General features: G+C 40.5%; 1 protein-coding gene and 3 long non-coding RNA genes across 6 annotated transcripts; 2 read left to right on the top strand and 2 right to left on the bottom strand.

Moving 5' to 3' along the window:
* Positions 1-7: 7 nt before the first annotated feature.
* Positions 8-24,113, top strand: LOC111948761 (uncharacterized). 2 transcript variants are annotated; one of them, XR_013647678.1, is made up of 4 exons: positions 8-139; positions 232-320; positions 23,856-23,897; positions 23,998-24,113. It is a non-coding gene; the product is annotated as an uncharacterized LOC111948761 (long non-coding RNA). The 2 variants fall into 2 exon arrangements; XR_002874745.2 differs by lacking the exon at positions 23,998-24,113 and having other exon boundaries at positions 23,856-23,990.
* LOC144984052 (uncharacterized) lies at positions 4,299-6,398 on the bottom strand. Of its 2 annotated transcripts, none has more exons than XR_013647674.1 (4): positions 6,271-6,398; positions 5,374-5,509; positions 5,165-5,294; positions 4,299-4,989 (listed from the first exon to the last, which is right to left on the bottom strand). It is a non-coding gene; the product is annotated as an uncharacterized LOC144984052 (long non-coding RNA). The 2 variants fall into 2 exon arrangements; XR_013647673.1 differs by having other exon boundaries at positions 5,374-5,563; positions 6,271-6,392.
* Positions 9,663-19,892, bottom strand: LOC101165172 (calpain-2 catalytic subunit). Its single transcript, XM_011484687.4, has 21 exons — positions 18,798-19,892; positions 18,648-18,717; positions 18,421-18,539; positions 15,394-15,527; positions 15,137-15,305; positions 14,979-15,062; positions 14,817-14,902; positions 14,664-14,738; positions 14,100-14,260; positions 13,850-14,019; positions 13,756-13,767; positions 12,871-13,082; positions 12,741-12,777; positions 12,597-12,662; positions 12,455-12,512; positions 12,309-12,373; positions 10,656-10,724; positions 10,501-10,579; positions 10,060-10,176; positions 9,922-9,980; positions 9,663-9,843 (listed from the first exon to the last, which is right to left on the bottom strand). The coding sequence occupies exons 1-21, from the start codon at positions 19,032-19,034 to the stop codon at positions 9,820-9,822; spliced, it is 2,103 nt and encodes a 700-aa protein (XP_011482989.2). The 5' UTR covers positions 19,035-19,892; the 3' UTR covers positions 9,663-9,819.
* LOC144984054 (uncharacterized) lies at positions 11,398-12,218 on the top strand. Its single transcript, XR_013647677.1, has 3 exons — positions 11,398-11,679; positions 11,755-11,845; positions 11,929-12,218. It is a non-coding gene; the product is annotated as an uncharacterized LOC144984054 (long non-coding RNA).
* Positions 24,114-25,271: the final 1,158 nt, after the last annotated feature.

Genomic DNA, 25,271 nt, shown 5'->3' with positions numbered 1-25,271 from the left:
GGGGGAGCCCACAAGCTCCTGAGCTCAGGTGAGCTCCAGGTGTTGAAGGTGGGAGAAGCGCCATATCCTTATATGGAAAACAAACCCATGTCGGCTTAGAGCGCCAGCTGCTGCTCCAGCTGCTCAGTGGCCTTATAAGGTAAAGCGTAGGATGAGTTTTCACACGTTGGTAAATTGATCAGGTTACCTGTTGACTCGGCACATAAACTGGGATCTGTTTCCTGTTTAAAGCAAAGGTGTGAGGAATGTCACCCTTTGTTGTTTTGCAGCCTCAGAAGGAATCACGTCATCCAGGTGCAACGAGGGCCGAAAACCTGACTGTAAGTATCAGAAAAATCCCTTTATTTCATTGTCTGACTAAGTGGTGATTTGGTTAGGGTTCATGCAAAACTCTGTATGCTTCCAGATTACAGATTAGACCTGGATTAGTGCCCAACAGGTGACTTTTATTAGAAATTATTTAGTATTTTTTCATTTCAGTGGTGCTTATTTATTTATTTTTACTTTTGAGCAGTTTTTCTGCATTTTAGTTTGATCAAATGTTAACTAATTTCTTGAAAAATAGTTTACTTTATGAAATTGTATTTATTTAACAATAAAAATAAAAATTTTACTGGTGGAAGTGTGCTTAAGAGCTGTTGTCAGGAAGGCTTGGCCTTGACTGCCACAGCTAATAATAATGACAGCAGTAGTAAAAGGGGAAACACAACTGTGAGAAACGCAGCTCCGGAAACGTCCGCCCAACACTTTTTAAGAGCTGAAAACTTTGTGCTGCTTCAAGCACATCAGGACAAAACCAACCAGGAAGTGATGGAGCTCAGCCTAAAGCTTTGAAAACTGTGACATCTGCTGGTTTGTTGGTGTCTCTGAAGGTTCACTCACAAAGTATAAAAACTTTATGCAACTTCAAAAATTTTGACTGCATTTATTCAAATTATTGCTTACATTAAAGATCATTTTAAATGGGAAGATTAAGCTTTACGAATCAACTAAATATATGTATTTTTTATTTGTCCATTTCTGTTTATTTGTATTAATTTATTTTGATAAAAAACTAGATTAAATTGGATAAATATTAATTAATCCGGGTAAATTAGGGGTGTTTAACTCAAATACGCAATGGATCAAACTGTAAGTATTTGTAAATGACTTTATGGAATAAAGTCAATCTGAAATCAACAACATGCAAAATAGAGAACTACATTCATAGTAAATTAAATATTATAATTCAAGTTCTGACTTTTTATTAAGAAATTTTTAAAATAAATTAACAGAACCAAAAATGTTTGTAGCAGCAAAATAAAAAAGAGTTTGTATTGAAGCTCAGGAGCTTTGTACTAAAAAACAAGAAAATCATATTTTTGAAAGGATACCATTTTTTAAAAACAAGTTTATAACATGTTCTTGTAGAATTATTTGGAAAATTAAGATTAAAATTGTGTTTTCTGAGAATTTTTTTATTCAAATTGTAATGAATCAGGTGCAGATGAAATGCTGTTTGGAAAAGTTGTACAAACTACAATGGGAGAAGGAAAATCTGTTGCTTTGATTTTCTAAAGTTCTTTTTAAAGAATTTCCAGGTTAGTTTTTTAACTCACAGGCCAAGAACAGCTCAAATCTGATTTCTTACCCAAAAAGAAATCTGATTGGAAGATCGTAGGTTTGATTCTTGCCCTGGTGGGGCTCCTGGTGGACATTGGTTGAGACCAGAGTACACTAAAAAAAGAGGTAATCTAAATTGTCTATTAAACGGTCCAATAAGAAGTATTTCTTGCTTATTCTAAGCGAAGGATTTGTATTATTTTTTAACTTCTATGAACTTTATTGTATTTTATTTTGACTTCAGTGACTAGAAAGTAGTTTAAGAGGTTGAAATGACTCATTTTTGAACAAAATATGAACAAAATCTTAAAAAAAATGGCAATGATGGCCAGTGTAACTTTAAAATAACATCCTTAAAGTTGAATTAAAAAGTACTGTAAAACGTGAGGCTTTTTTATTATAACGTTTTTCTACCTTCAGGAGTACAGAGCTCACTTTAATTATAACTTCCTTATTTCCAGATCCTAAGTCTTACTGAGACAAAAAATTCTGGACTGTGTTGATTTAAAAAAAAAAAAAAAGGTGTAGAGCAGGCATGTCCAAAGCCTGAAAGAAATATGCACATTTCTATCTTGACCTGACTGCATATCTCATGATTTGACCTTTTTTATTTTTTTCTATTGTTATACTGGTCATTTTAATTGTATTTTATGCCTAATTTATCACTTTAACTGTATGTTTTATTGTGCCCAGGGGCCTCATTTATAAAACTTTGCGTAGGATTTGCGTCAGAAGTGGCGTACGGATGAAACATAGGACGTGCGTACGCACAGAAATATTCGGATTTATAAAACTGTGCGCACGCACATCCTACGCATCTTTCCCTTAATAAATCACAACCGATTCTAAATGCAGCGCAGCTTTTGCGGCTACATGACACGCCCATAGTTGCCCATAAATAGTCTGTGAAACGCCCACAAATGAATATTCATTGATTGCGAGATCATGGCAAACACAGAGAGGAAATCAAAAAAACGTAACTTCACTCAATGTGAAGTAGAATTTATCGTTGGCGAGGTGGAAAAGAGGAGAAAAATGTTGTTTGGAGGGCACAGTGTGGGCATTACTAATGCCGAAAAGGCACGTGAGCGGCAAACGGTGGCAGACGCCGTAAATGCTGGAGCCTCACAACCTCGGACCGTGGCCGAAATAAAAAAGAAATGAAAGAAATGATCCGACATCAAAGTCGAGGCAAAAAAACGTCTAGCGCTGCATCGGCAGAGTGTGTCCGCCATGTGGGGGGGGGGGGGGGGGGGGGGGGGGCTGGAGCTGACCCCTCTTGATGAGAAACTGGCCGCTATTATTGGGGAATCCCTATTAAGTCCCCCTTATCGGCGTCCTCCTCCGCCTCAGTCACCTGACTGAGGCGGAGGGGACGCCGACGCGCCAGTATGAGGTGCCGTGTAGGACATTATTCAGAATTAGCATTCACATACACATGTGAAATCTCTCACACACACTAGTGAAATGCTTGTATACATACAACTGAAAATGTATTCATTCACATACACATGTGAAATCTCTCACATACACATGTGAAATGCTCTCACACACACTACTGAAAATGCTCTCACACACACTACTGAAAATGCTCTCACACACACTACTGAAAATGCTCTCACACACACTACTGAAAATGCTCTCACACACACTACTGAAAATGCTCTCACACACACTACTGAAAATGCTCTCACACACACTACTGAAAATGCTCTCACATACACATGTGAAAATGCTCTCACACACACTATCCAAAATCCTCTCACATACACATGTGAAAATTTCAATAGAAACGGAAGGCATTTCAGTGGAAACGTTTTTTTTTTTTTACTTTATTGTTAGAAACGAAGTTGCTCGACTGAAGGCATTTCAGTGGAAATGAACCTGTGTCCGAATTCCTGCCCTGATCCCTAACTACTAAAACCCTATATAGTGCAGAACTATATAGTTCTATATAGTTCTCTGAATTTAAAAGCAATTCAGACACCTGTGCTCAGTACTTTTTTCTTTTGGGTGTTGTTCATAACGCGCTTGACACGGAAACAAAGTGGCGCATTACCGCCACCACCTGGTCTGGAGGCGAACTACTCCTATTTAACGCGGAGAATGACACTTATTTGTCAGAGTAAAAACATAATAAATATGAACATTTTACAAAGACTATTTATGAATCTGCTGTGTTATGATCATGGAAAACGTGACTGATTTATAAATAATAAAATTACAAACACTTTGGTGTTGATTTAATGTATTTGTTCATAAATAAACCCCCAAGTTATTTTTTCATGCCAATATTTATTTTGTTTTTGTGCCGCTGAACGATTAACGGGCTCTTGCAAGGAGGCATTTTTTTCTGTAGTTTTCTTACACCTTACTGAAAATGGCTTTGAAAATGAATCTGTCCGTGTTCCTGGCAATAATTCAACCGTTTTTCGTGAGATCAAACTGAAAACGAGCAGATATGCAGCATCACAGGACGGCAAGGACAAGCAGACATCTCAGAAGATTTCCTCTGGATGCCCTGACCAGACAGAATAACTTGTGAGTTAAACTTAAAGCTTTTTTTTTAGTTAAACCTAAACTTTAACTTAAACTTTGTTACTAATCATGCTCAAGGTTACACAGTCTGCTGGGTAAGAGTTTAACATTCTTTTTCAAGTGAGTTGTGTAGTCCAATTACATGAAACACTTGTGAGTTCAAAGTTTAGAATTTTTTATTCAGAGTCAAACCATATCACTTGTTTTAAACAAAAACAAAACAAAAACTTTCATTTTTAAAAGTTTAAATGAAAATCCAAAAACCCAGCCAAATAAAAACCACGAGATTTTCCAGAATTAATAAATACTTCATAATCTAAAATGTAAGACATCAAAATAAATAGAAACATTAAAAAAATGTGATTTAATTTCCTCAATGAAATAATTAATGTTGCATTTTCCAGGGTCTTCCACGTCTCTACTGCTTTACCAACACAAAGGTGTCTGTCCTGGCCCTTTACGCTGACGGTCAGTCCGACACAAGACTGGATTTTCGGTTGACCCGCAGGACCATCGAGCATCTGGGTCGATGGTCCTGAAGCATCAGCTTCGGGTTCCTCACACTCTGGGGGGTCACAGGAGACTGACGTCCTGGTGTTTCTTTTCTGGCTGGCGTGTGGCACATCTTACAGTGTGGTAGCCAGAGTCTTTGACATGACACGGTCCACCGTGAGCGATGTTGTCCACAGGACGGCAGACCGCATCCTCCAGCTGATGAGCAGGGTCACCCAGCTTCCCAGTGGGAATGAACTACCATAAGTCGCCTCTGGATTTTAGCAGCTCGCTTGGTCTTTCTCCTTCCAAAGGGTCACAAGGAGCATTGATGGCTGCCACATAAGAATAAAGGCCCTAAAAGATAATGCAGCTTGTTATTTTAACAGGAAGCTTTTTTATTCCATTAAAATGCATGCTGTATGTGACTCTAATGCCAAATTTATAGATATTTTTGTTGAGAATCCAGGATCAATCCATGATTCACGGGTTCTACGTAAAAGCCCAATTTATGTAAATCAAACAAACCCACCTGAAGGATCCTTTTGGGTGATGGTGGGTATCCCTGCATTGCACATCCCATCATGCTGCTGACACCCTACAGGGAACCCATGAGGAATGCCATTGAGGCAGTTACAACCAGAACCACTCCAGAACACGCTCTGTTGTGAAGAGAGCATTTGGCATGATAAAGATGAGGAGGAGAGCAATATTTCTGGGGGCACTGGAAGTAAAACCAACCTTTGCAATGAAAATCATTGCCTGCAGTTCAATTCTGCACATTCTGTGCATCAGCAAAGGCGACTGCTTAGCCACAGATGTTGAGCCACAGCAGGACAACACCAGGAACATGCTGGACGAGCAGAGTCACGTCTGTCTGCAAGGACAAATCTTTGCTTTCCTTTCAGATCCAACTGTGACACACATGACTCTAGAAGACCAGGATTATTGTTAACATGTATAAAAATAAATATTAACATATAAAACGAAATTCTAAATATGTACATCTGATGTTTATATGAAAATCCTTTTAAGATTGTTAAAAATAGCTCAGATTTAAATAATACATGTAAATTATTCATTTTTGTTCATACATTTATTAAACAAATTGGAAAAACAATGGCTGCATTACATTTTAGAACAATAATTTCAACTCAAGTAAACTTAACAGACTCTCCTGTCGCTGTTCCTCCCTTCTAGCCCTTTCCTCCTCTCTCTTCTGGGTCTTTAACATAAACCTTTAACCCAGTACGACAACGATTAACCGTTTATTAAAATGAAGTCAAATCTGATCATCTGGCACGAGCTAGCTTGAAAACAAACAGGCTATCTTTCTCCATCCGCAAATGGATCGGATTTTCCTCATCCTCGTCTGTCCCTACATATATGAACACATTTAAAACGTGTTAATAACTTGTGACTACGGTTAGAAGTCACTGCTTTTTGATGTAATATCTAGCGTTTGTTTTTAGCCTTCGGCGCTAATTCGCGTTAGCGTTAGCTTTAGCATTACTGAAATTGATGAGCTTCAAAACAATCTAGGTTGTTGATTGAGGAATATAACATATTAAACACATCATCTTAAGTATTTACAAATATATTTTACAACAGATACTGGATATTTTTTAATATACTTACACGTTTCGGTGGTTTTCCTTGCGCAACCGGCTGCCATTTTCGAATGATTCAGACGAATGATTATCTCGCGATAATCAGCCAACTTCCGTTTCTACTGAAATGCCTTCCGTTTCTGTCGAAAATTTCAGTAGTGTGTGTGAGAGGATTTCAGTAGTGTGTGTGAGAGGATTTCAGTAGTGTGTGTGAGAGCATTTCACATGTGTATGTGAGAGCATTTTCAGTGGTGTGTGTGAGAGCATTTCACATGTGTATGTGAGAGCATTTTCAGTAGTGTGTGTGAGAGCATTTCACATGTGTATGTGAGAGATTTCACATGTGTATGTGAATGAATACATTTTCAGTTGTATGTATACAAGCATTTCACTAGTGTGTGTGAGAGATTTCACACGTGTATGTGAATGCTAATTCTGAATAATGTCCTACACGGCACCTCATATGTGCGCTCTAGTATGCGCGCGCGCCTGTTCCGTGCAAAAAAAAAACTCACCTTGGTTGCGTTGCCTTTACCTGATTCACATACGAAGAAAGGGGAAGGGGGGGGGGGGACAAGAGAAAAGAGAGAGGAAAAGAGAAAGAAACAACAACAGAAACATGAATGTGAGAGGGGAAGAAAAAAAACAGTTTTCCTGAGGGGTGTGGATTATTGATGATCCGATTATTTCCTATTCAATTAAATAAGTTTGCGGGTTTCTTCTGGGCAGCGCAGATGTCAGTGCGCCTCTGAAAGCCTTCAGCACAGCCAGGGTGTTACCTCTGGGTCCCGGAACAGCTTGCCGTTCACAAAAAGTTTATCCACTGAAACCACGGCCGGGGTTCCAGCAGAGAGATGCTTTCTCCTCAGCGGAAAGAGGATTTTCCGACGGCGGAGGATCTCGACCGGGAACTGGTCATTCACGCTGAAGTGTGTTACTTTCAGCTCCCAGCCTCGGCTCTTTACCAGCTCCTTTTTTTTTATAGTGTTCAAATTTAGCCACAATTGGACGCGGGCGCTGGTTGTCTGGCCTCTTTCCTCCGAGCCGGTGAACCCTGTGAAAGGAGATCTTCTGGACTTCTTCCTTGGGGAGCTGCAGGTGGGCGTCCATGAAGGACTTCACGGCGGTCTCCGGGTCTTCCCCTGCCTCCTCTGGAATCCCCGAGATCACCAGGTTGTCCCTCATGCTCCTCGCCTGAAGATCCAGGAGGGTTTCTTTGATGGATCGATTTTCCTCAGAAAGACGGGCGGTGTCGTTGCCCAGGATCTTCACGGTCTCTCTGAGGGCCTGGTTCTCCACTGCAAGCTCCTGCACCTGCTGCTGGCTGAATTCCAGAGACTCTCGCAGGCCTTGAAATTCCTTATGGAGGATCTCCAGCAAATTTAAACGGCAATCAAGGCTGGAGAGCTTTTTATCGATCGAATCCAGGATATCACTCATGTTGCTGCCTGGAGAGGAGGCAGCCCCCGGAGAGTCTTCGGGACGGTTGCATTTGGTGGAAGGAGTGGCTGTGTTGGATTTCCTCATGACGCAGGTATTGAAACACTCGTCGATGTAATTCTCCAGATCCTCCAAGTTCTCCAGTCTGACAAATGCTTGACAAACTTTTTCGGATTTTGTTAGCTTTCCTCATTATTTAAATCTGGCGGTGTAATGAAATAAACCAAAATGTTTTTTCACAACTTACGCGCCGCCAAGTTAACTCACCACACTCCTCTCGTCGGCTCTCGCGATACTACAGCATCACACCTCCCTTTTAAATTATTTTCTGTATCCGGTCCTCTTAGAAAAGAAGTTCTGCACCACACATTAGCGGTTCCCGCTAATCCACATTGTAATGGTGTCTAAACAAGAGTGTAGTGATTTTACTGCAGCAGTTTTCCTTTGAATTGCTTTCTTTCTTCACGTGGAAGAAACTGGAGCTCAAACCCTTAATGCAGGGGTCGGGAACCTTTTTGGCCAAGAGAGCCATAAATGCCACATATTTTGAAACGTAATTTCGAAAGAGCCATACAATAATGTAGTGTCCCTTCCCCACACTGAGGCACGGAGACTTAACCTCTTTTAAGGTTCTTTATTCCGATTACTGCAGACCGCAACAAACGCCGTTCAATTAATTCAGCAACTCCTGAATCTCTCCCGCCGACACGAGAGCGCTTCTCCCAACTTTATATTCCCCTGCTCCCGCTGCAGCCCTCCCATTTCCCTTGTTCGGCCCATAGCTGAACCCCATTGGTCCAAACTACCTAACAACAGGCTGAGCGACAGAACTGAGGGCCAATCAGATCTCTGCTTGACGAGTTCAATGAACTCCAGAACTTTTAACGCGGCCCAACAGCCATCCAACTCAGTCCGCGACAATTTGTTTAAAACTAAATATACAAATGAATGTGTGCATTTGATTTAATTTCAACATTTTTAAAGTACAATAAGTCTGTGGATTCTTTTTAATAACATTGTTATTCTGTTGCTAATAAATGATGAGTATTTCTCATGGTAGTTTTGCTGATGGTCTAGTCTGGTTGATACGTGGTGAGTTTCTGCTTCGTTCAGGCGTTGAGACTTTAAACGTCATCGTAGGTCTGAATGTTCTGTAGATGTGACAAAGACTGCTGACATGCAGACGGGGAGCCATACACACACTCACATGCTGCAGTGAGTGACGGGAAGCGGGTTTTACGTTTTTACAATCCCTGCGCGATTCACCTGCTGCCTGTCCCCACAACCCCTCACCCCCACCCTCTGCTTTCTCCCTCACACATCCCGTCCCCGCATCTGCGCGCTCTTTCTCAGAGACGGGAGCGCGCAGTTTTAGGCACGGCAATTCACAGGTTTCCGGCTGGTACAAACTCTGAAATAATAGATAATAGTAACTGATAGCGCTGGCGCAGATTTCTCTCTCTAAGCACTGCTACTACTGCGCGCCTCTGGCATCGCATCGCGCCCGAGAAGGACTGGTCTAATGAAAAAAAAAACTATAATTAAAGATTTGTCTGCGAGCCACATGTGACCATCAAAAGAGCCATATATGGCTCGCGAGCCATAGGTTCCCGACCCCTGCCTTAATGGATAGTGGAATATTCCACCAGTAAGGGCAGTAAAGGTGGGACTTAAACATATGTATAACCTATAAAACACCCACATATAGATGGATGGATGTAAGTTTATCCCTCTGGCTCCACAAAGCTCTTCCACAGACCATTTCACTGCGTCAGAATGCGATACGACGCCCCTGGCTGCTCTTCCAGACCCATTGGAGGAAGGTGAGATGTTGTGTCCGCCAACACCTGCTGCGGAGTCTTTGTGTGTGCAATGACCGTTCGCGCCTACGGTCATTGTTCACACCTCTTTCGTCAGGTTGGGTCCCCTCTTTTTTTCATCAAGTTCCACCAACCAGAGAAAATAACACTGAAAGTGTGCAGATGTTTGAAACTATTTTATTTGTGAGGCATTTTACCAACGTTAAAGTGAGAAAAGAAGTTAGAAGAAGACTCTAAATCTAAGATACTTTTACTTGTTAAAGCATTTCTTTAAGGACACAGTGCCTTCCTTTTTTTTTCTTGTGTCATCCAGAGGGTCAGTAAATTGCCAGGCACAACCACTGCAAGAGAAAACAAACAAAACAAGTTGTTTGACTGAGGAGGGCCCACAAACCTGCAGCTCTTGCTGTTTTCCTCACTTGTTGCATGTTCAGCTCAATCTTTCCTGAGCCACCTCTGTCCAGCGCTTTGAACATTTCTGGTAAAGTCAGACATAAACAGATGAGGCTCATGGAAACACTTGGCATCAGAGTGACGTGATGCTTCCTGACACCTACTGAAGAGCATTTCCAGTTTGACCAGGCAGCTCACGAAGCTGTCAAAGTCGATGGCGTACTGCGCGTCGGCGTAGCGGTTGACGATGGCCTGCAGAACAGAGCCGTTGATTTGGAAACCTGTGGATGGAAAAAAAACAACAATGTTTTGCTTCTCTTTGCAAATGAAGGCCAGCTCAGATCCTGTGTGGGCGGGCCCAATGGTAAAAACCCACTGGCTTTGCATGTGTTGCTTCTATGGCAACGTGCACGGTCTTTAACTTGTGAGTGCACACCTGAGGCCACAAAACTGGCTTTTCCAGTTGGCAGAGGAGTTCATGTCATGAAAGCATATGCACACGCTTTGGAAAATTCACAGTTTACATTATAAACATCACCAGTGTTGAAACGTTTTTTGCATTTTTGAGATGCACACTGACAGCTGCAGGTATCCTGTTTGTTTACCTGCTTTGAATGCAGCATTTCTCATTTCATGGGAACTCATGGTGCCAGAGTTGTCAGTGTCAAGGCTCTTGAAGATCTCCTGCACAACCACAGCCACGTGTTCAACCTTATTCCCATCCCAGAATGCCCAACGTTTCCTTAGTTTGGAGGTTTACCAAATATTTCGGGATTTTGGTCAACAGAAGGCGGAATTCCATCGGGCCCAACTTGCCACTTTCATCTTTCTGGGGAAATGTTAAGGAGGGTTTCAGAAATTAAAATGTGCTGTTTCACTGCTTCTGTGTTTTCACAGGTTTTGCTATTTCCTCACAAATCTAAGAAAGGCCCGGATTATGGCAAATGTGCAAAAATATAAAAAAGAAAGAACTTAATAGGGCTGGCATTTTATAAATTTGCTTCTTCCCACTCACTGTCCAGCAACAAATCAAACCAATGTCAAGTTTGTGTAATCAAAAAACATGAATCAAATCAGATTAACTCTCCTTTTCTTTCAAGATTCTTCACTATTTTTTGTTATTTTGACTAATAATTGATTTTTTAAATCTATGTATGTGTTTGTAACGTCTCAGCTTTGTCAACAATCTTAAAACTTTAAATTTTAATGTATTAATAATTGCTAGTAATCAGGGAATATTTAACGTAAAATTGTATTTTACAACTGGTTTTATGTTTTGTTCAATTATTGAATCCTGTTGAGACAACTGTTCTAACATAAAAGAACATGAATTGAAGTAATGAATATAAAGCTCAAGTAGTTCAAACTACCGGCATTATGCACTTTTAATTATTAAGATTAGATATCTTCTAATTTCTTCTTTCTTTAATCATAGCAATATTTGGAATGTTAATTATCTTTTTTTCTCTATTTTTAGTGGATTTGTGAAAATCTGAACTGTTTTGTTCAGTTTATTTTTTTTAATGAACACGTCAGCTTTCTGTGCATTGTTTTGAAATGTTTTTTTCCTGTTACTTACAGAAAAATCCTCTGTTTCATTGCTCTTTGTTTTTTAAAAAAAAATCAGATCTCTAGAAATTTTTTTTGTCATGGTGGCCTGTCAGACTCCTTCCCCTCCCAGCTCTGCTGCTCATTCCTCACAGCTGTTACCACTCATCTCATCAAGCCACCTGCTACTTGGAGACCCAGCTTCATCATTCTTCACCAGTTCGTTAACCCTGATGGTGCCTAGTCTCCTAAAGCTCTCTATGTCTGGCCCCTTGTATCGTCCTGAGCTAATCTTGTCCTCTGCACTTCAGGTTTTGCACCTCATGCCACTAGTGTCACCTGAGTCTTACCACCTCGAGCAGCAGAAGCCACAGCTATCTATCGCTGACGCCGCCTGCCATAGTGAGCCACAGTCTCTGTGCTCCTCAAGATCTCCAGACGCACCACGCACCAAGAACTCAAGCCATGAACTCTGTCTCGCTCAGGGAGCTCACCAGGAACGGTACCGGAGCCTCCAATCAAGAGCCACAGCCATGTTACCCACAGCTTCGCCAGGATCAACCAAGAACTCAAACTTCTTACTTACCTTTCACTTACCTGTCTCTGCCTTCTAGGTTTCAGCATCTGGGTCCGTCCAGCGTTCTAGTCATGATACTTTTACTTTATTAATGGGTCTTTTTTTTTCTACTGTGCATTTTGGACCTTTTTTTTTCTTGCTCTCTTCAGTACATCTGCTTTAGTTTAAAAACTTAGCATTAAATCAAAGCAAAACACTGCCTAATCTACACATTCTCATCCAGCAGAGCATTGCAAACTGTGGATTCTACCAAATAAAATGCACAAAGTCGCCTTCAAAATAGGATACATCCATGAGGCTGACGATGAGGCGACACGTCTCTAGGCTGAATCCATCTGTCTTGACATCCGTCTCTGCAATACACCAAAAACCCAGCTGTTTCTCAGATTTACAAAGAAAAAATGACATTTTTTAATTTTATTAAACTGACTTACGGATAGAAAAGATTTTGTTCAAAATTCTCTGCAGCTCAATGGCGGAAACCTCCATGTGCTGTTAGAACCAATGGGAAGAGTTCTTACATTAGGAGGAAATGAGAGAGGCTTTGACTGTGAGCAGATGAGTGGACAGACTCACACCGCCAGCAGCGCTTTTGAACATTTCCTTGAATTGAGGATCCACATCCTTTTCAGAGATTTTCTCCTGTTGGATGAAAATGCAAACACTTCAAAAACGTTTTAACAAAACACTTTTCAAGAGAAAGATGTGATCATCTCGTACCTCCACTATTTTAGCAGCTAGTTTCACATCAAGACGGCTAGAAAAAAAACACAATCAACAAGCCGTTATGAAGTCAGGAGTAACCACAGGAGGTGATCTGGGACATGACGGATGACCATCGCAGGTATACCTGGTATCAACCTTCTTCTCAGAGAACACCCTGAGAACAAAAGAGCCGTTCTTGTGAGGCTGGAAGGTTGAGGGGATAATGGCGTAATCTCCAGGAGGGAGTGTGAAGCGACCACACACTTCCCGTCTGTTGATGAAGGTGCTGCTCATGGCCACGGGCCGCTGCCGCAGCAGGACATCAGGGCCAAGGCGAACGTTGCTGCGGCCTTTGTACTGACGAGAGAAACTTTGGTCAACAACCCGACTAAAAACGATTCATGATGTATGGAACATTATTTAAGGACCCCCTCTGGTGGAAATTGTGCTTTTGCCGTTTTAACATGTTACTTTTGGCATTTTTCTGATGATGGAGATCTGTTAAGAAATTCAAGCTCAAAATCTCATTTCTGTGTATTTCTTTACTCAAATCATTGTGAATCAGGAGCAGATGAAAAAATGCGGTCAGCAAAAGTTCGAATATGTGACGTAGAAAATACACAAACTCCCTTTTTCTCTCCATTCTGACGCACACGTGTAAACAACTAGAACTAGATCCATGAACGTTTTGTTTTCCTCGTCTGAGCAGGGATCAGAATCCAGAACCCAAACTGTACAACTGGATAGCTCTGATATTGCTAGGTTAGGTTGGGGTTGTGAGGGGCTGTAAGCTAGCAGGAAAGCGTGTAAACAGAGAGCTCAGTTATGGGTGATGGAAAGGGGGGCGGGGTTGCTTCAAGGTAACTGACTCTGCAGAAACTATGTCCATGAAAATGGCACATATTTTTGGATTTTGGATAAAAACTGAATAATCTTAATTAAAAGAAACACCGGGAACGCTTCGAAAAAACATCAAAAGATGATCTGAGTGGGACTTTAAGTTGGGGAAACATGAAAAATGAATACAAACCTCATCTGGGACCTGCAAAAAGAACATAAATGCATGTTAAAACTTCTGCTGGGAGTTAAGTTTTGTCTAAAAACATCAGATCAATCAGTAGAACCTCATAGATGGCAAAGCCAATGGTCTCCAGATCTTGTTGAAGCATCCTCTTCCGACGTCCATCCTTTTGCATGAGTCCCACCAGAAAAGTACACCCGTCCTTCCCATCCAGAGGATCGTCATCCACGTCCTCTAGATGCACCAAGAACTGGGGGTTGGATGGAAATGTGGCTGGAAGAGCGACAGAAAGTCTTCTTGAGATGGAAGCAGGGCAAAACTTCTCACTTTGAAACTCTTAGTTTCTGCCAAACCTGAGTGATTGAGGCAGCCGCCGGCGGTGGAGCCCACCCTCCATGTCCCCTCAAACTGGTAGTTGTTCCAGCAGCTTTTTGTGTCGTCCGTGAGCAAGTCCGGGGTCAGGTTACAGATTTCCAGGTCGGAGAAATTTCTGATGAAGTCTGAGTAAGACATCCTGAGGCGAGGAGAACAGTTCTCCTTTAGAACTTTGCCACAACAGGTTTTGGTCTGGAACACGACTTTTGGGGATGAAAATGGTAAATGGTGTGTACTTGTATAACATTATATTACCTCCTTAGAAGGCCCACGGCGCTTTACAGTCACAGTCCCATTTACTCATGCACGCACAGATATACACACACGCTTCATAACACTGGCGCCAACCTGAAACCCCCAGGCGTAATGTGGGGTTCAGTGTCTTGCCCAAGGACACTTTAACATGGGCAGGCAGGGCGGGAGCCAAACCTGTGATCCTCTGACTGCTCTACCCCTGCACTATGGCCACCCTGTGCACTTTTGCACACAGTATAGTCCTGACTAAAGTGAAATGACACATGGAATGTAAAATCAAAACATACCAGAACTCCCCATCTTCAGCCACTTTGTTAAGCTTCGACTTCTCCTCTTGGCTGATGTGGTTCCATTCCCTGGATCTGTTTTTTGACAACCCCAGGCTTTAGAAAACGGTGGACGGTAGGTCAAAAACACATATTTAAATTATCCTTCCATACCCGTCACTCCAAGCCCCGGTCCACTCCACCTGACCCCATGGGTTCCTGATGCGGACCAGCTGAACCTGCTGCCCACGAACGTTTACCTGGACGGGCCAAAAAGAGTCCATCATTATTTGAATCCATTCTAAGGATTCTATAGAGAAAATGATCAACAGTGACCTCTTCTGCTGCGGTAACGCTGTACGCATGACCTTTCACGAGCTTTAGAGTCGTGACAGCTTCCGTCTCGTAGGAACTGGTGACCTGCAAACAGCCAAACTCTGCATGTGACGCCGATTTTGCCGCATAGTCAGTACAGGAGTGAGAATGATGCTTACAGCAATGGAGCACCCAATCAGTGAACCCAGACATAGAGCCTTCTGAATGATCTTAAAGAGCTGAGGCGGAGCCTTGTTCAGGGTGAAGATCTCTCCGATGCCCCCAGTGAAGTCCTCAAAGCCTTCTATGGTGTTTCCTCCGGACAAGGCCTCATAACAGCCGTTCACTCTGTGAGCCACACAGGGATGGTCATCAGGTAACGGTTTATGCTCCGCAAATGTGTTTAACGCGCAGCTCAGCGCTTAGGGGACCGTACTTAGCATAAGCCTTTTCCAGCAGAGCACTCCAGAACTCTGAGCCTTCCTCTGAGTGGACAAACAGCAGCTTTCCATCTCTGGTGGGTAAACGGTCATCAATGACCACGTCGACCCATTCGCCATACTGCCAAAACTGAAAGATAGCAGAAGGTAAACAGTGCTACATACTTTGATCTTATACAGTATTTACCATTTATATCATAATACATACATTTCTAAGATCCCTACCTCATTGGAATGATCCAAACCGTCATTACAGTTTTTCAGTCACTTTAGTACAATTCTCAGATTAGAACTAAATTCGCAAAACTATTTGTTTAATCTGCACATCATGACGTCACTTGTGCACATCATATAAGCAGTTTATCACTTCTTTGAACAGGTTGCAATTGCTTTGGTACATCCATGCAAATGATTATGTACATTTCTCTGCTCTTTGCTACATTATCAACTGTTTATGTCATGTTGATCAAAATGTATTATATAGTTCACTGTGCAATAGTCTTACTCCTCAAAACACCTAGTCATTAGTTCATAAGTCATTAACTGCAAAATGATGACCAAGTTGTCATAATGTGAAAAACATATTTCGCTGCATTGCAAGAGAGGATATTCGCTGTGATGTGGATGAGAATTTGTGGCCTAACACACAGGAACGACAAGAGGTGTAGGAAGACCACACCAATTCCTACTGCACTGCCTGTACTGTTGGACAGAATATTGTCCCATCTTTTTATTTCCTTTGTGTTACTGTTTGCAGTGGGTTTTTTCTATGTTGGTATGACATTGGCTATCAACAAATTACAATATGAACAATAAAAGTGTAAATGTGAATCTTGTCCAGTCTCTTGCAATCAAACAAAAAAGGTGTAACTTACATTTTACAATAATTGTCATCAAAACTTTAGCCATAGTTTACTTCAGAACCTCCCTCTAAAGTACACAGTTATATTGACAACATGACTGAGTCATTTGACTGTCTTGTTCGTAGACAATGACACAAGGACTTGACATTCTGTTGGCACTGACATGTTCAATGACATAAAGACTTAGTTTTGAGAGATGAACTAAAGATTTTGAGCAAGTTACAGGTTTTTGCAAGAAATCCATAGTGTTTTACTGTTTGTACAAATTGTTTTGAGAAATACACACACGTATTTGCAAACTTCAATTCTGATCTGAGATTTGTACTAAAGCGACTGAGAAAAACTGTAAAAACCTATTGCATGTGACATGGTCCATGTTTTCTGCCCTGTAGTTCATCACCACTCCACTAGGGGCAGTAGAAGGGCTTTTCCTGCTCATTTCAAAACGGCGGCTTCCAAAAAAAAATCTCAAACTCATGATCGTTTTCACAATTCTATGGTTATTCATTTTTTAAATGTCTAACTTGCTATGTTGAAAAAATGCAAACATTGTATATAATTAATTCTGTCTTTCTTTGCAGTTAGACCATGTTAAAGATGTGTGGATCAAATTGCAGACATTGGATTGATTTGGTAATTTTTTTTTCTTTTCTGAACACTTATGTCAATATTTTTGCATCCTAAACTAACATTGTTTAGAACAAGAGTTTACCAAATCTCTCAATACTATCTATATGTCATGAAAATAATAGTGCCACAGTTTTTTTCAATTTATTTTCGATTTCATAGATAGATAGATAGATAGATAGATAGATAGATAGATAGATAGATAGATAGATAGGGCTCGTAACTGAAGAACCCAAATGCAGGAAGGACTTGAAACCAAATGTTGCGTAGTCAAATGATTTACTCGAAATAGGAAACAATCACCAGTGACACTGAAACAAACAGGACACTGCGACACAGAAACCACAGGGACAGGAACCTAAATACACAAACACAAATTACAAACAGACAACAGCTGATATCCAGGTCATTTTTTTTTCTTCTTTTTTTCTTTTTTCCAAAATCCGTTTCTTTGGGAGTTTTTCCTTACCGCGAAGGGGGGTCTAAGGGCAGGGATGCCAGTATAGCTTAGTCAGTTTGTTAGTTCATTTTACAGTTTTTCTCAGTCGCTTTAGCACAATTCTCAGATCAGAATTGAAGTTTGCAAATGCTACTAAAGTGACTGAGAAAACTGTAGTATTTTCCTATTGAACTCTTAGTATTCATGATCCTTTTGAGTTGATGTTTCACTTCGAAGCCCATCGAGACGACAGTTGGGATTTTGGGCTATACAAATAAAATTGAATTGAATTGAAATGCACAGGAGGAGGAGGGAGGGGGTGCAGCTGCCGGCTGTAATCATGAGATAGATAGACAGACAGACAGACAGACAGACAGACAGACAGACAGACAGACAGACAGACAGATAGATAATAAGAATTTTAAAGTGCTTTTATGTTAGTGCATCATTTATCAAAGAAAAACAAAATTAAACCAATAACCAGTTAAAAAATTGGATAGTTTTCAAGTATTACACAAAAAGTGCATCATCCTATAGCCATTCAAAAACATTGCAACAAAGTGATTTAAATCTACTAAAAGTTGCAGGTAACTAAAATTTAAAAAGTTACAATAAGAAAAAAGTGTAAAATTGTTAAAACTAAGTTAATAATTATAGCTGTAGGCTACTTAAACAAGATCTCAAGCAGCAACATTTTCAAAAGCATCTAGCATTGAATTTTAACAACTTTAGCAATGTTTGAAATATTGTGGTTATGGATAAAAACTATTCCAGAGAGGATTTGTTCATGCTTTATTCTTTAGCCTCTATCTAAAGATACCAGTTGAATAAGGGAGTGGCTGGAGTGCAAAGTGTCTCTGATGAGTTCTGCTGTGTTGAGGCAGCTGGAGCTGTGAAGGTTTTCCGAAGAGGGCAACCAACATCTTTTTGGTTTATGTATTTCATGTGTACCAGTAGTTCTTTTAAAAACATATTTTACATATTAGCATTAAACTTTTACGCTTTTGAAGTACAGGATAAAAAAAGGTTGATATTCTGAATAAAGGAAACCCCTTTAAAGCTGGATTCCTACTAGAAACTGGGTTTGAACTCACCTGGAAGTGAAAAATTCCAGCATAGTCTTCAGAAAAACTCTGTCCGGGAGGAACCACTTGAGCCAGGATCTGCTGATCTAGAGTCAGAGAGGCTATGGCGGCCAACAGCCAGCAGTCGCCTGCATAAAAATAATCTGTGTACATCTTCTGACAGTAGCCAGAGCAGCTGCAAACAGCATCTATCCAGAACATTTCATGCCATAAAGTAAATATTTCTCCTCATATACCAAGGCTTCCTTGACAGATATCTGTCCTGGTGGCTCCATCATCGATGAACTTTGGGTTGGAACAGAGCTCCTACAAGACAAATGTCGAGATGCTGTGGTTTATTTCCGTTTTATAACACCATATGGGTGTTTCTAGTCTTTGTTTCTCACCGTAGGTCTCTTCCAGACAATCCCCTTGGTCTTGGATGAGTACGGTCCCAGCTCTTTGTAGCCCAGAGACTTGCTTTGAGCTGGAAAGCAGCCATCCTCAAAGAGGCGGCCGCTGCTCAGACATTCCTGCCGAAGAGTCTCAAAATCCTGCTGGCAAAACTTCACGGCGTTCTCAATGGTGCCGACGCCCTCTGCTCGATTCTGCTGATGAGCCACCCGCTTTGCAAAGGATGTCATTCTCACCTGAGTGTGTGCAGACTCCCAGGATAACTTCTCTCAGGTAAATTCGTACGGGGATCTTCCACAGTACGGACACAATCCACACCTGCCTTTGTCTGTTTTATACCTATGATGGGGGACAAAAGGGTCGTGTAACAGACAGGGAGGGGCCTCGGTGGTCAGGTGAGGCGGACCTGATAGACAGCAGCAAACCAAAGCAAATCCTCATAGGGAGGGATGTGACCACGACAGGAACACAAAACAGGTTACACCCAAAAGCAAGCACCGCGGAAGATCGTTGCCTCAGAGGATTTGCATAGTTTAAAATTGGTCTATCATAAATGAATAAATACAAGTTAAAAAGCAGGTATTTAGAATGAAATATCTGTTGTTCTTGTGATATTTTAGCCAATATTTAAGCTCTTATCTTTACTCCTGCACCCATTACTGACCCACACTCACAGAACTGGAATGATGTACACATGATCGATTATTAATGATGTGCATGTCAGCCTTTTTCATTATAGCAGGACAAGATGATGGAAGTCGGACTAAAATATTAGATTACATGCATTAACAAGCTCTCAGTGGAGAAAGGAGGAAGACTCAAAGGTAAAGTTAAGTCAGTAGCGGTTTTTGGCTACGTTCACACTGCAGGCTGAAACGACCCAATTCCGAATTTTTTGCCCCTAAGCGGCCCAATTCCGATCTTTTCATGACAGTCTGAATGACACAGATCCGATCTTTTCAATTGCGACCCAGGCCCCGTGGGTTTGCCGTCCTGATTCCGAATTGTAGCCGTTCTTTTCAATTGCGACCGCCATCTGACCGGCCAGGCGACTTGATTCCGAACTGTACGTCATCGACACGCAACAAACGTCATCATTTTGCGTTGAAGTAGGCGGGAACGAGAACGTAAACATCAACCATGGTGGACGATGCTGCTGACATCAGTCAGTGGAAGGGAAGGGAGATCACTGATTGGATTAATATTTGGGGTGATCGCTCTTTTCAGGCCAAACTCCAGGGCTCTGATCGCAACTGGGCGGTTTCTGAAAAAATTTCCAGATAAATGGCCGAGCGTGGTGTTGAACCTTTCCCGCGATGACTTTTTTTTCTTTCTCCCCGGCCTTTCCGACCGTGCTCAGAAGCGCAGGGGACCCGAGGCGATCCTCCTCCTCCTCCCTGTTCTGATCCTTAGATTCTCCAGAACGGGTTAATAAAGAGTCCATAGCATTTATTCTGGGGGAAACCTTCTTTTATTACCGCCCTCCTTCCTCCGTAACACACAACATGAATGCGCGCCCACACTGCCCCCCTATTCTCTATCGCGGCACGCGCTTGCACACGCGGGCGCGCGGCCCCAACACATACACATTCCTCTTCCACTACAGTGGGTACAGACGATCCCGACTCCATTGCCTTCTTAAAATGAGAAGATTGTAATTGTGCTGCTCCTTCGTGAAAATAAATTTAATATTACAAAAAGAGCTCCGCTTTTGACAACACTGTTGTTGACATCCATTGAAAACGTTGGCTCCGCAAACAACGAGTGACGTCGTTCACCGTTGAGTATTCTTCTGGCTTCTGCGCATGCGGGTCTCGTTTGGGTCGTGTCACGGTCACACTGGAGATCACAAAAGTTCGGATTTACTTGGAAATGTGAACGGTCTAGCAAACAATTCGGATTTTTTCAAAAAATCCGAATTGAGCATTAAGCCCTGCAGTGTGAACGTAGCCTCTGATATGGGCGATGTGGGCGGTCGCCCAGGGCGGCACTTGCCGTGCCTGAGGCGTTACACATAATGTGCTACGTACTATATTCAAAGAGGAAACTTGGAGCTTTTGATTTGAAATTGCTTCAGCAGCCGACACTTAATGCTTTTAAATTGACACATCAGACCCTTAAGAATGTCTTCCTCCTATTTGCTCTTCACACTTATGGTGCAAAAAAAAAAAAAAAATACCTCAGAGTGAAACAACGTAAAACAGGCACATGAAAAGGAATTAGGCAGAACAATCACCCGTGCTCAACACAATTTCGAAAAAAGCAGGCAATGGAGATTATTTCCCACAATTCTTTGCTCCGACACAGCAGACCCGATGCGCACGTGACCACCGCCCTCTGCTGCAAGACGCTTGCGGCCACACCTCTTTGAGGTAGTCTTTGGAACATAAGTCAAAAAACTCGAGAGGGGGCGCAACTCGCCGGTGGCTGGCTGAATCACACTAACAGGTGATTGGGAGTCTTTTTCTATCTGACAATCAACTCTGACAATCAACGCGCCTCCCGTCATAGAGACGGAGCCGCGTGTGTCAGAGGGAGGGGGAGGGGGAGGGGGGATGAGATCAGACCATTATTTTAGGATTAAGTTTTTTTGGAGGATTTCTGCTGTTGGTGTTGCACAAATTTAGGGAAATGCCAAATATTTTTGGAGTAATCCCACTGATGAGTTCTAAGATTTAGTCTTTAATGTTTTATAAGACCTAAACATATTAATCACAATAAGTTTTATTTTTTAGATCTAATCCCTCTGATATGTTTCACAAAGACACACACAGGACGTCACACATTAAGAAATTATTGCTAAAAATGAAGCAGGAGTCCAGCTCTAAAAAAAAATGCTCTAAAAAATGATGAAAGAGCAAAAAAAATGGAATTATTTGATATGTAATTTCTTATTAATATTTCCAGGCTTTCTTTGTTTTTTGTCCTGCAGCATGTTCATATTTGTATAATTTTGACAGAATATATTTATATGGAGAACAAAATATTATAAGTTATTTAAGGTTTAACTTGTGTTCCTGTTTTTATTCATATTTATGTTCAAAAAGTTCAGTTTAAAAGGTTTAAAAGTTTAGCTTTAGTGTGTTCAGTAAACATTTATCTTCTTCGGCCCAAAACCTTAAGCGTGTTTTTAACTTAGGCCCCTGTGTGACTGAGTTTGACCCCCCTGTAATACGAGTCTAGAAAATTCTTGCATTTTTTTGTGTAAAATGGCTAAATAGAAGATAGGGAACACAGCAGGATGTTGTCAAATTTTGTATGTGTGTGTGTGTGGGGGGGGGGGGGGGGGGGGGGGGGCGCTGGTGGGGTTACTCGCCCAGGGAGTAAGTTAGTGTAGAACCGCCACTGAGTTAAGTGTTCACTCTTGTTGACATATTGACTGCTGAAATGCTGCTGTATAACTGTATGATTAATGCAATGAGTTTCAAAGAGATAAAGAAATATGACGAGAGATTTTTTTTAATTGTCCAACTTTATGCTTACAAATTGAGAATGTGGTTTCTATTGCAAAAATCTAAACCATTTTTACTCTCAAAACAAACAAAAGATGCATTCTCCTTTGAAATAAAAGTATAAACTATCTAAAAGAAAAGTTTTTTGGTTCATGAAATTTTGATTTTGTGTGTCTGTAGGCAAAAAAAATTGGAATAGCACAGAAACAAGGTAAAAACTTTAAAAATAGTTTAAAAATAGTTACGAGCATGTGGTATAGGCACAATACGAGAATATATGATAAGTATTGACGTGTATAAAGATAATTAGGGGGACATCAATCACAGATTCTAAAGGTTAAACATGGGTAGTCATATACAAATGTTATTGTCACTATTATTATCTCTGTATTTTAATTGTTAAATTATATGCATCATATTATTTGGGTATCAAAGAAATCTTAATAGTGAAATTATATTTTTTCTTAAGGGTTGAGCTCAGATTCTGCCTGCTCTTTTTTTTGCATGTTTTGCATAATAATTATTGTATTGTTTTTATTTTTAATGCGTGTTTTGGTAAGTTATATTTTTATCCATTATCGTCAGTAATATTGTTGTTGATGTTAATTCAGTTTATGTTGAACTTCTACAGCAATTTTATTCTATTCTAATTAATACTATTAATATGTATAAGTTTGTCTTACATTGATTGTATCATAATTATTAGCATGTTTGAAAAAAATTTAATTAGAACCAATTTTAGTAAAGTTTGCATTAAAGCTCAGTAGCTTATAAAACTAACAAATATTTGTCGACAGTTTGTCCTAGACAACACAACAATCCTATTTTTGTAGTTTATAACGTGTTCTTGTAAAATTATTTGGAAAATCAAGATTAAAATTGTGTTTTCTGAAATTTTTTTTATTCAAATTGTAATGAATCAGGAGCAGATGAAAAAAAACATGCTCTTTGGAAAAGTTGTACAAACTACAGTGGAAGAATGAAAATCTGTTGCTTTCATTTTCTTAAGTTCTTTTTAAAGCATTTCCAGGTTAGTTTTTTAACTCACAGGCCAAGAACGGCTAAAATCTGATGTCTTACCAAAAAAAATCAAACTGTTGCTCAAACATGTTGGGATGGGCGACCTTGGTGCAAAAGTTGCGTGGTTGACCTCTGATTGGAAGATCGTAGGTTTGATTCCTGCCCTGGTGGGGCTCCTGGTGGACATTGGTTGAGACCAGAGTACACTAAAAAAAGAGGTAATCTAAATTGTCTATTAAACGGTCCAATAAGAAGTATTTCTTGCTTATTCTAAGCAAATGGTTTGTATTTTTTTTAAACTTCTATGAACCTTGTATTTTATTTTGATTTCAGTGACTAGAAAGTAGTTTAAAAGGTTGAAATGACTCATTTTTGAACTGACTGTGTTGATTTAAAAAAAAAAAAAAGGTGTAGAGCAGGCATGTCCAAAGCCTAAAAGAAATATGCACATTTCTATCTTGACCTGACTGCATATCTCATGATTTGACCTTTTTTATTTTTTTCTATTGTTATACTGGTCATTTTAATTGTATTTTATGCCTAATTTATCACTTTAACTGTATGTTTTATTGTGCCCAGGTCCGCCTCGAAACAGAGATCTCATCTCAGTGGGACGTCCTGGTAAAATAAGATGAATAAAAAAACTTCTGAATAAGATCACTATTTCCTGTCCACACGATTGACAAAGATGAATAAATGTCACTTATTTGTGCCATTTCAGTATCCTCAGTTGACATTATGGAATTTGTGGTGATCATGCACCACACATGGACCAATCCATTCAGATTTTATGGGGGGGGGGGGTGCAAAGGTGATCACATCAGGACCTCGAGTTTCCATCAGCAGCAGTTTGAACGGCAGAAATGTAAAAATATCGTCTTAAATTACACGAAGCACTAAGCAAAGCGGAACTGTGCAAAAAAATAGCAGATTTAAAGAAAAACCAGGGCAGGGAAGTTCCAAAACAAACTGCAGCTGTGCTGTTCCATCGCTGTGACCTGCAGTGATGCTGCAAGTTCTGAGGAGGCTTCTGGTCCTCCGCCTCCACAGGAGATGAAAGCATCTCCAAAGCTTCCTTTACGGAGCGTCTCCCTTTTCTGTCCAGCTGAGTTTAGTTGTAAGTGAAGACCTCAAAGTCCTGGATCTCCTTTGTTCTTCTGGAGTTGAAGTGCATATTCTTTTGTGAGCATCAGCTGATAAAAGTCCATTCTTAGCATTAGTTTTTAGTAGAATGTTGACCTTCAGGGGCTGCACAAAGGTGTAGTGGTTAGCATGTTCACCTTGCAGCATGAAAGCCCCGCTTCAAATCCCATGTCTGGTAGAAAATTTTTTTCTCGTGTCAAAAATGTCAGAAAATAAGTTCTCATGTGTGTCAAAAGGAGACATGAACAGAAACAAGTAGAGTGTGGGATCTCAGTTTTTAGAAACACTAAAAAAAAACAAAAGCAGTCTAACTCATCTGACCTGGCAAAAATGTAAAAATGGCACAGAACCACACAAGAACAGAGTCCAGTTCCAGTCAGGAAAATGCTTTGGGCCCAAGACCAGAAGGGGGCAACCAAGCGCTGACGGACTGAACATCAGCACCAACACTGACGGAGTTGTAAAGAGTACCTGAAATATACTTTATAAAAATAAATACATATACTTGAGTAAAAGTAATGACATTTTACTGTAGAAATTTCTCCATACCAAGTCAACAATTCCATTAAGACTTTAGCAAAAGTATTAAAGTATCCTTTTTTAAATGTATTTTACTTGTACTAAATGTTGGCTCAAAGAGCACTAAAAAAAACTGTTTATGAGGTTTTATAATTTAATATTTATTAAAAGGAAATTTAACACCTCAAAGATTCAAAATGGCAGAACAACATAATATAGAACAAAAAATCTGTCACACTCAAATGTTCAAAAGAGGCACAATTCCCCCCCTAAAAACAAATGAGCAATACGTCATAAATTAAAATCCAGAGCTGACTTGGATGTGATTCACCT

Source organism: Oryzias latipes, chromosome 15 (assembly GCF_053564925.1).
Source record: "Oryzias latipes strain Hd-rR chromosome 15, Olatipes_Hd-rR_3.1".
Classification (NCBI taxonomy): Eukaryota; Metazoa; Chordata; class Actinopteri; order Beloniformes; family Adrianichthyidae; genus Oryzias; species Oryzias latipes.
This window is presented reverse-complemented; position numbering and strand designations above follow the sequence as displayed.

Coding starts and splice junctions, on each gene's coding strand:
- LOC101165172 (XM_011484687.4), bottom strand. CDS start 19,034: ATGACATCCTTTGCAAAGCGGGTGGCTCATCAGCAGAATCGAGCAGAG. Junction 14,903..14,978: donor GCGTTACCGCAGCAGAAGAG/GTCACTGTTGAT, acceptor TGGCCCGTCCAG/GTAAACGTTCGTGGGCAGCA. Junction 10,580..10,655: donor CCAAAATCCCGAAATATTTG/GTAAACCTCCAA, acceptor GTGGTTGTGCAG/GAGATCTTCAAGAGCCTTGA.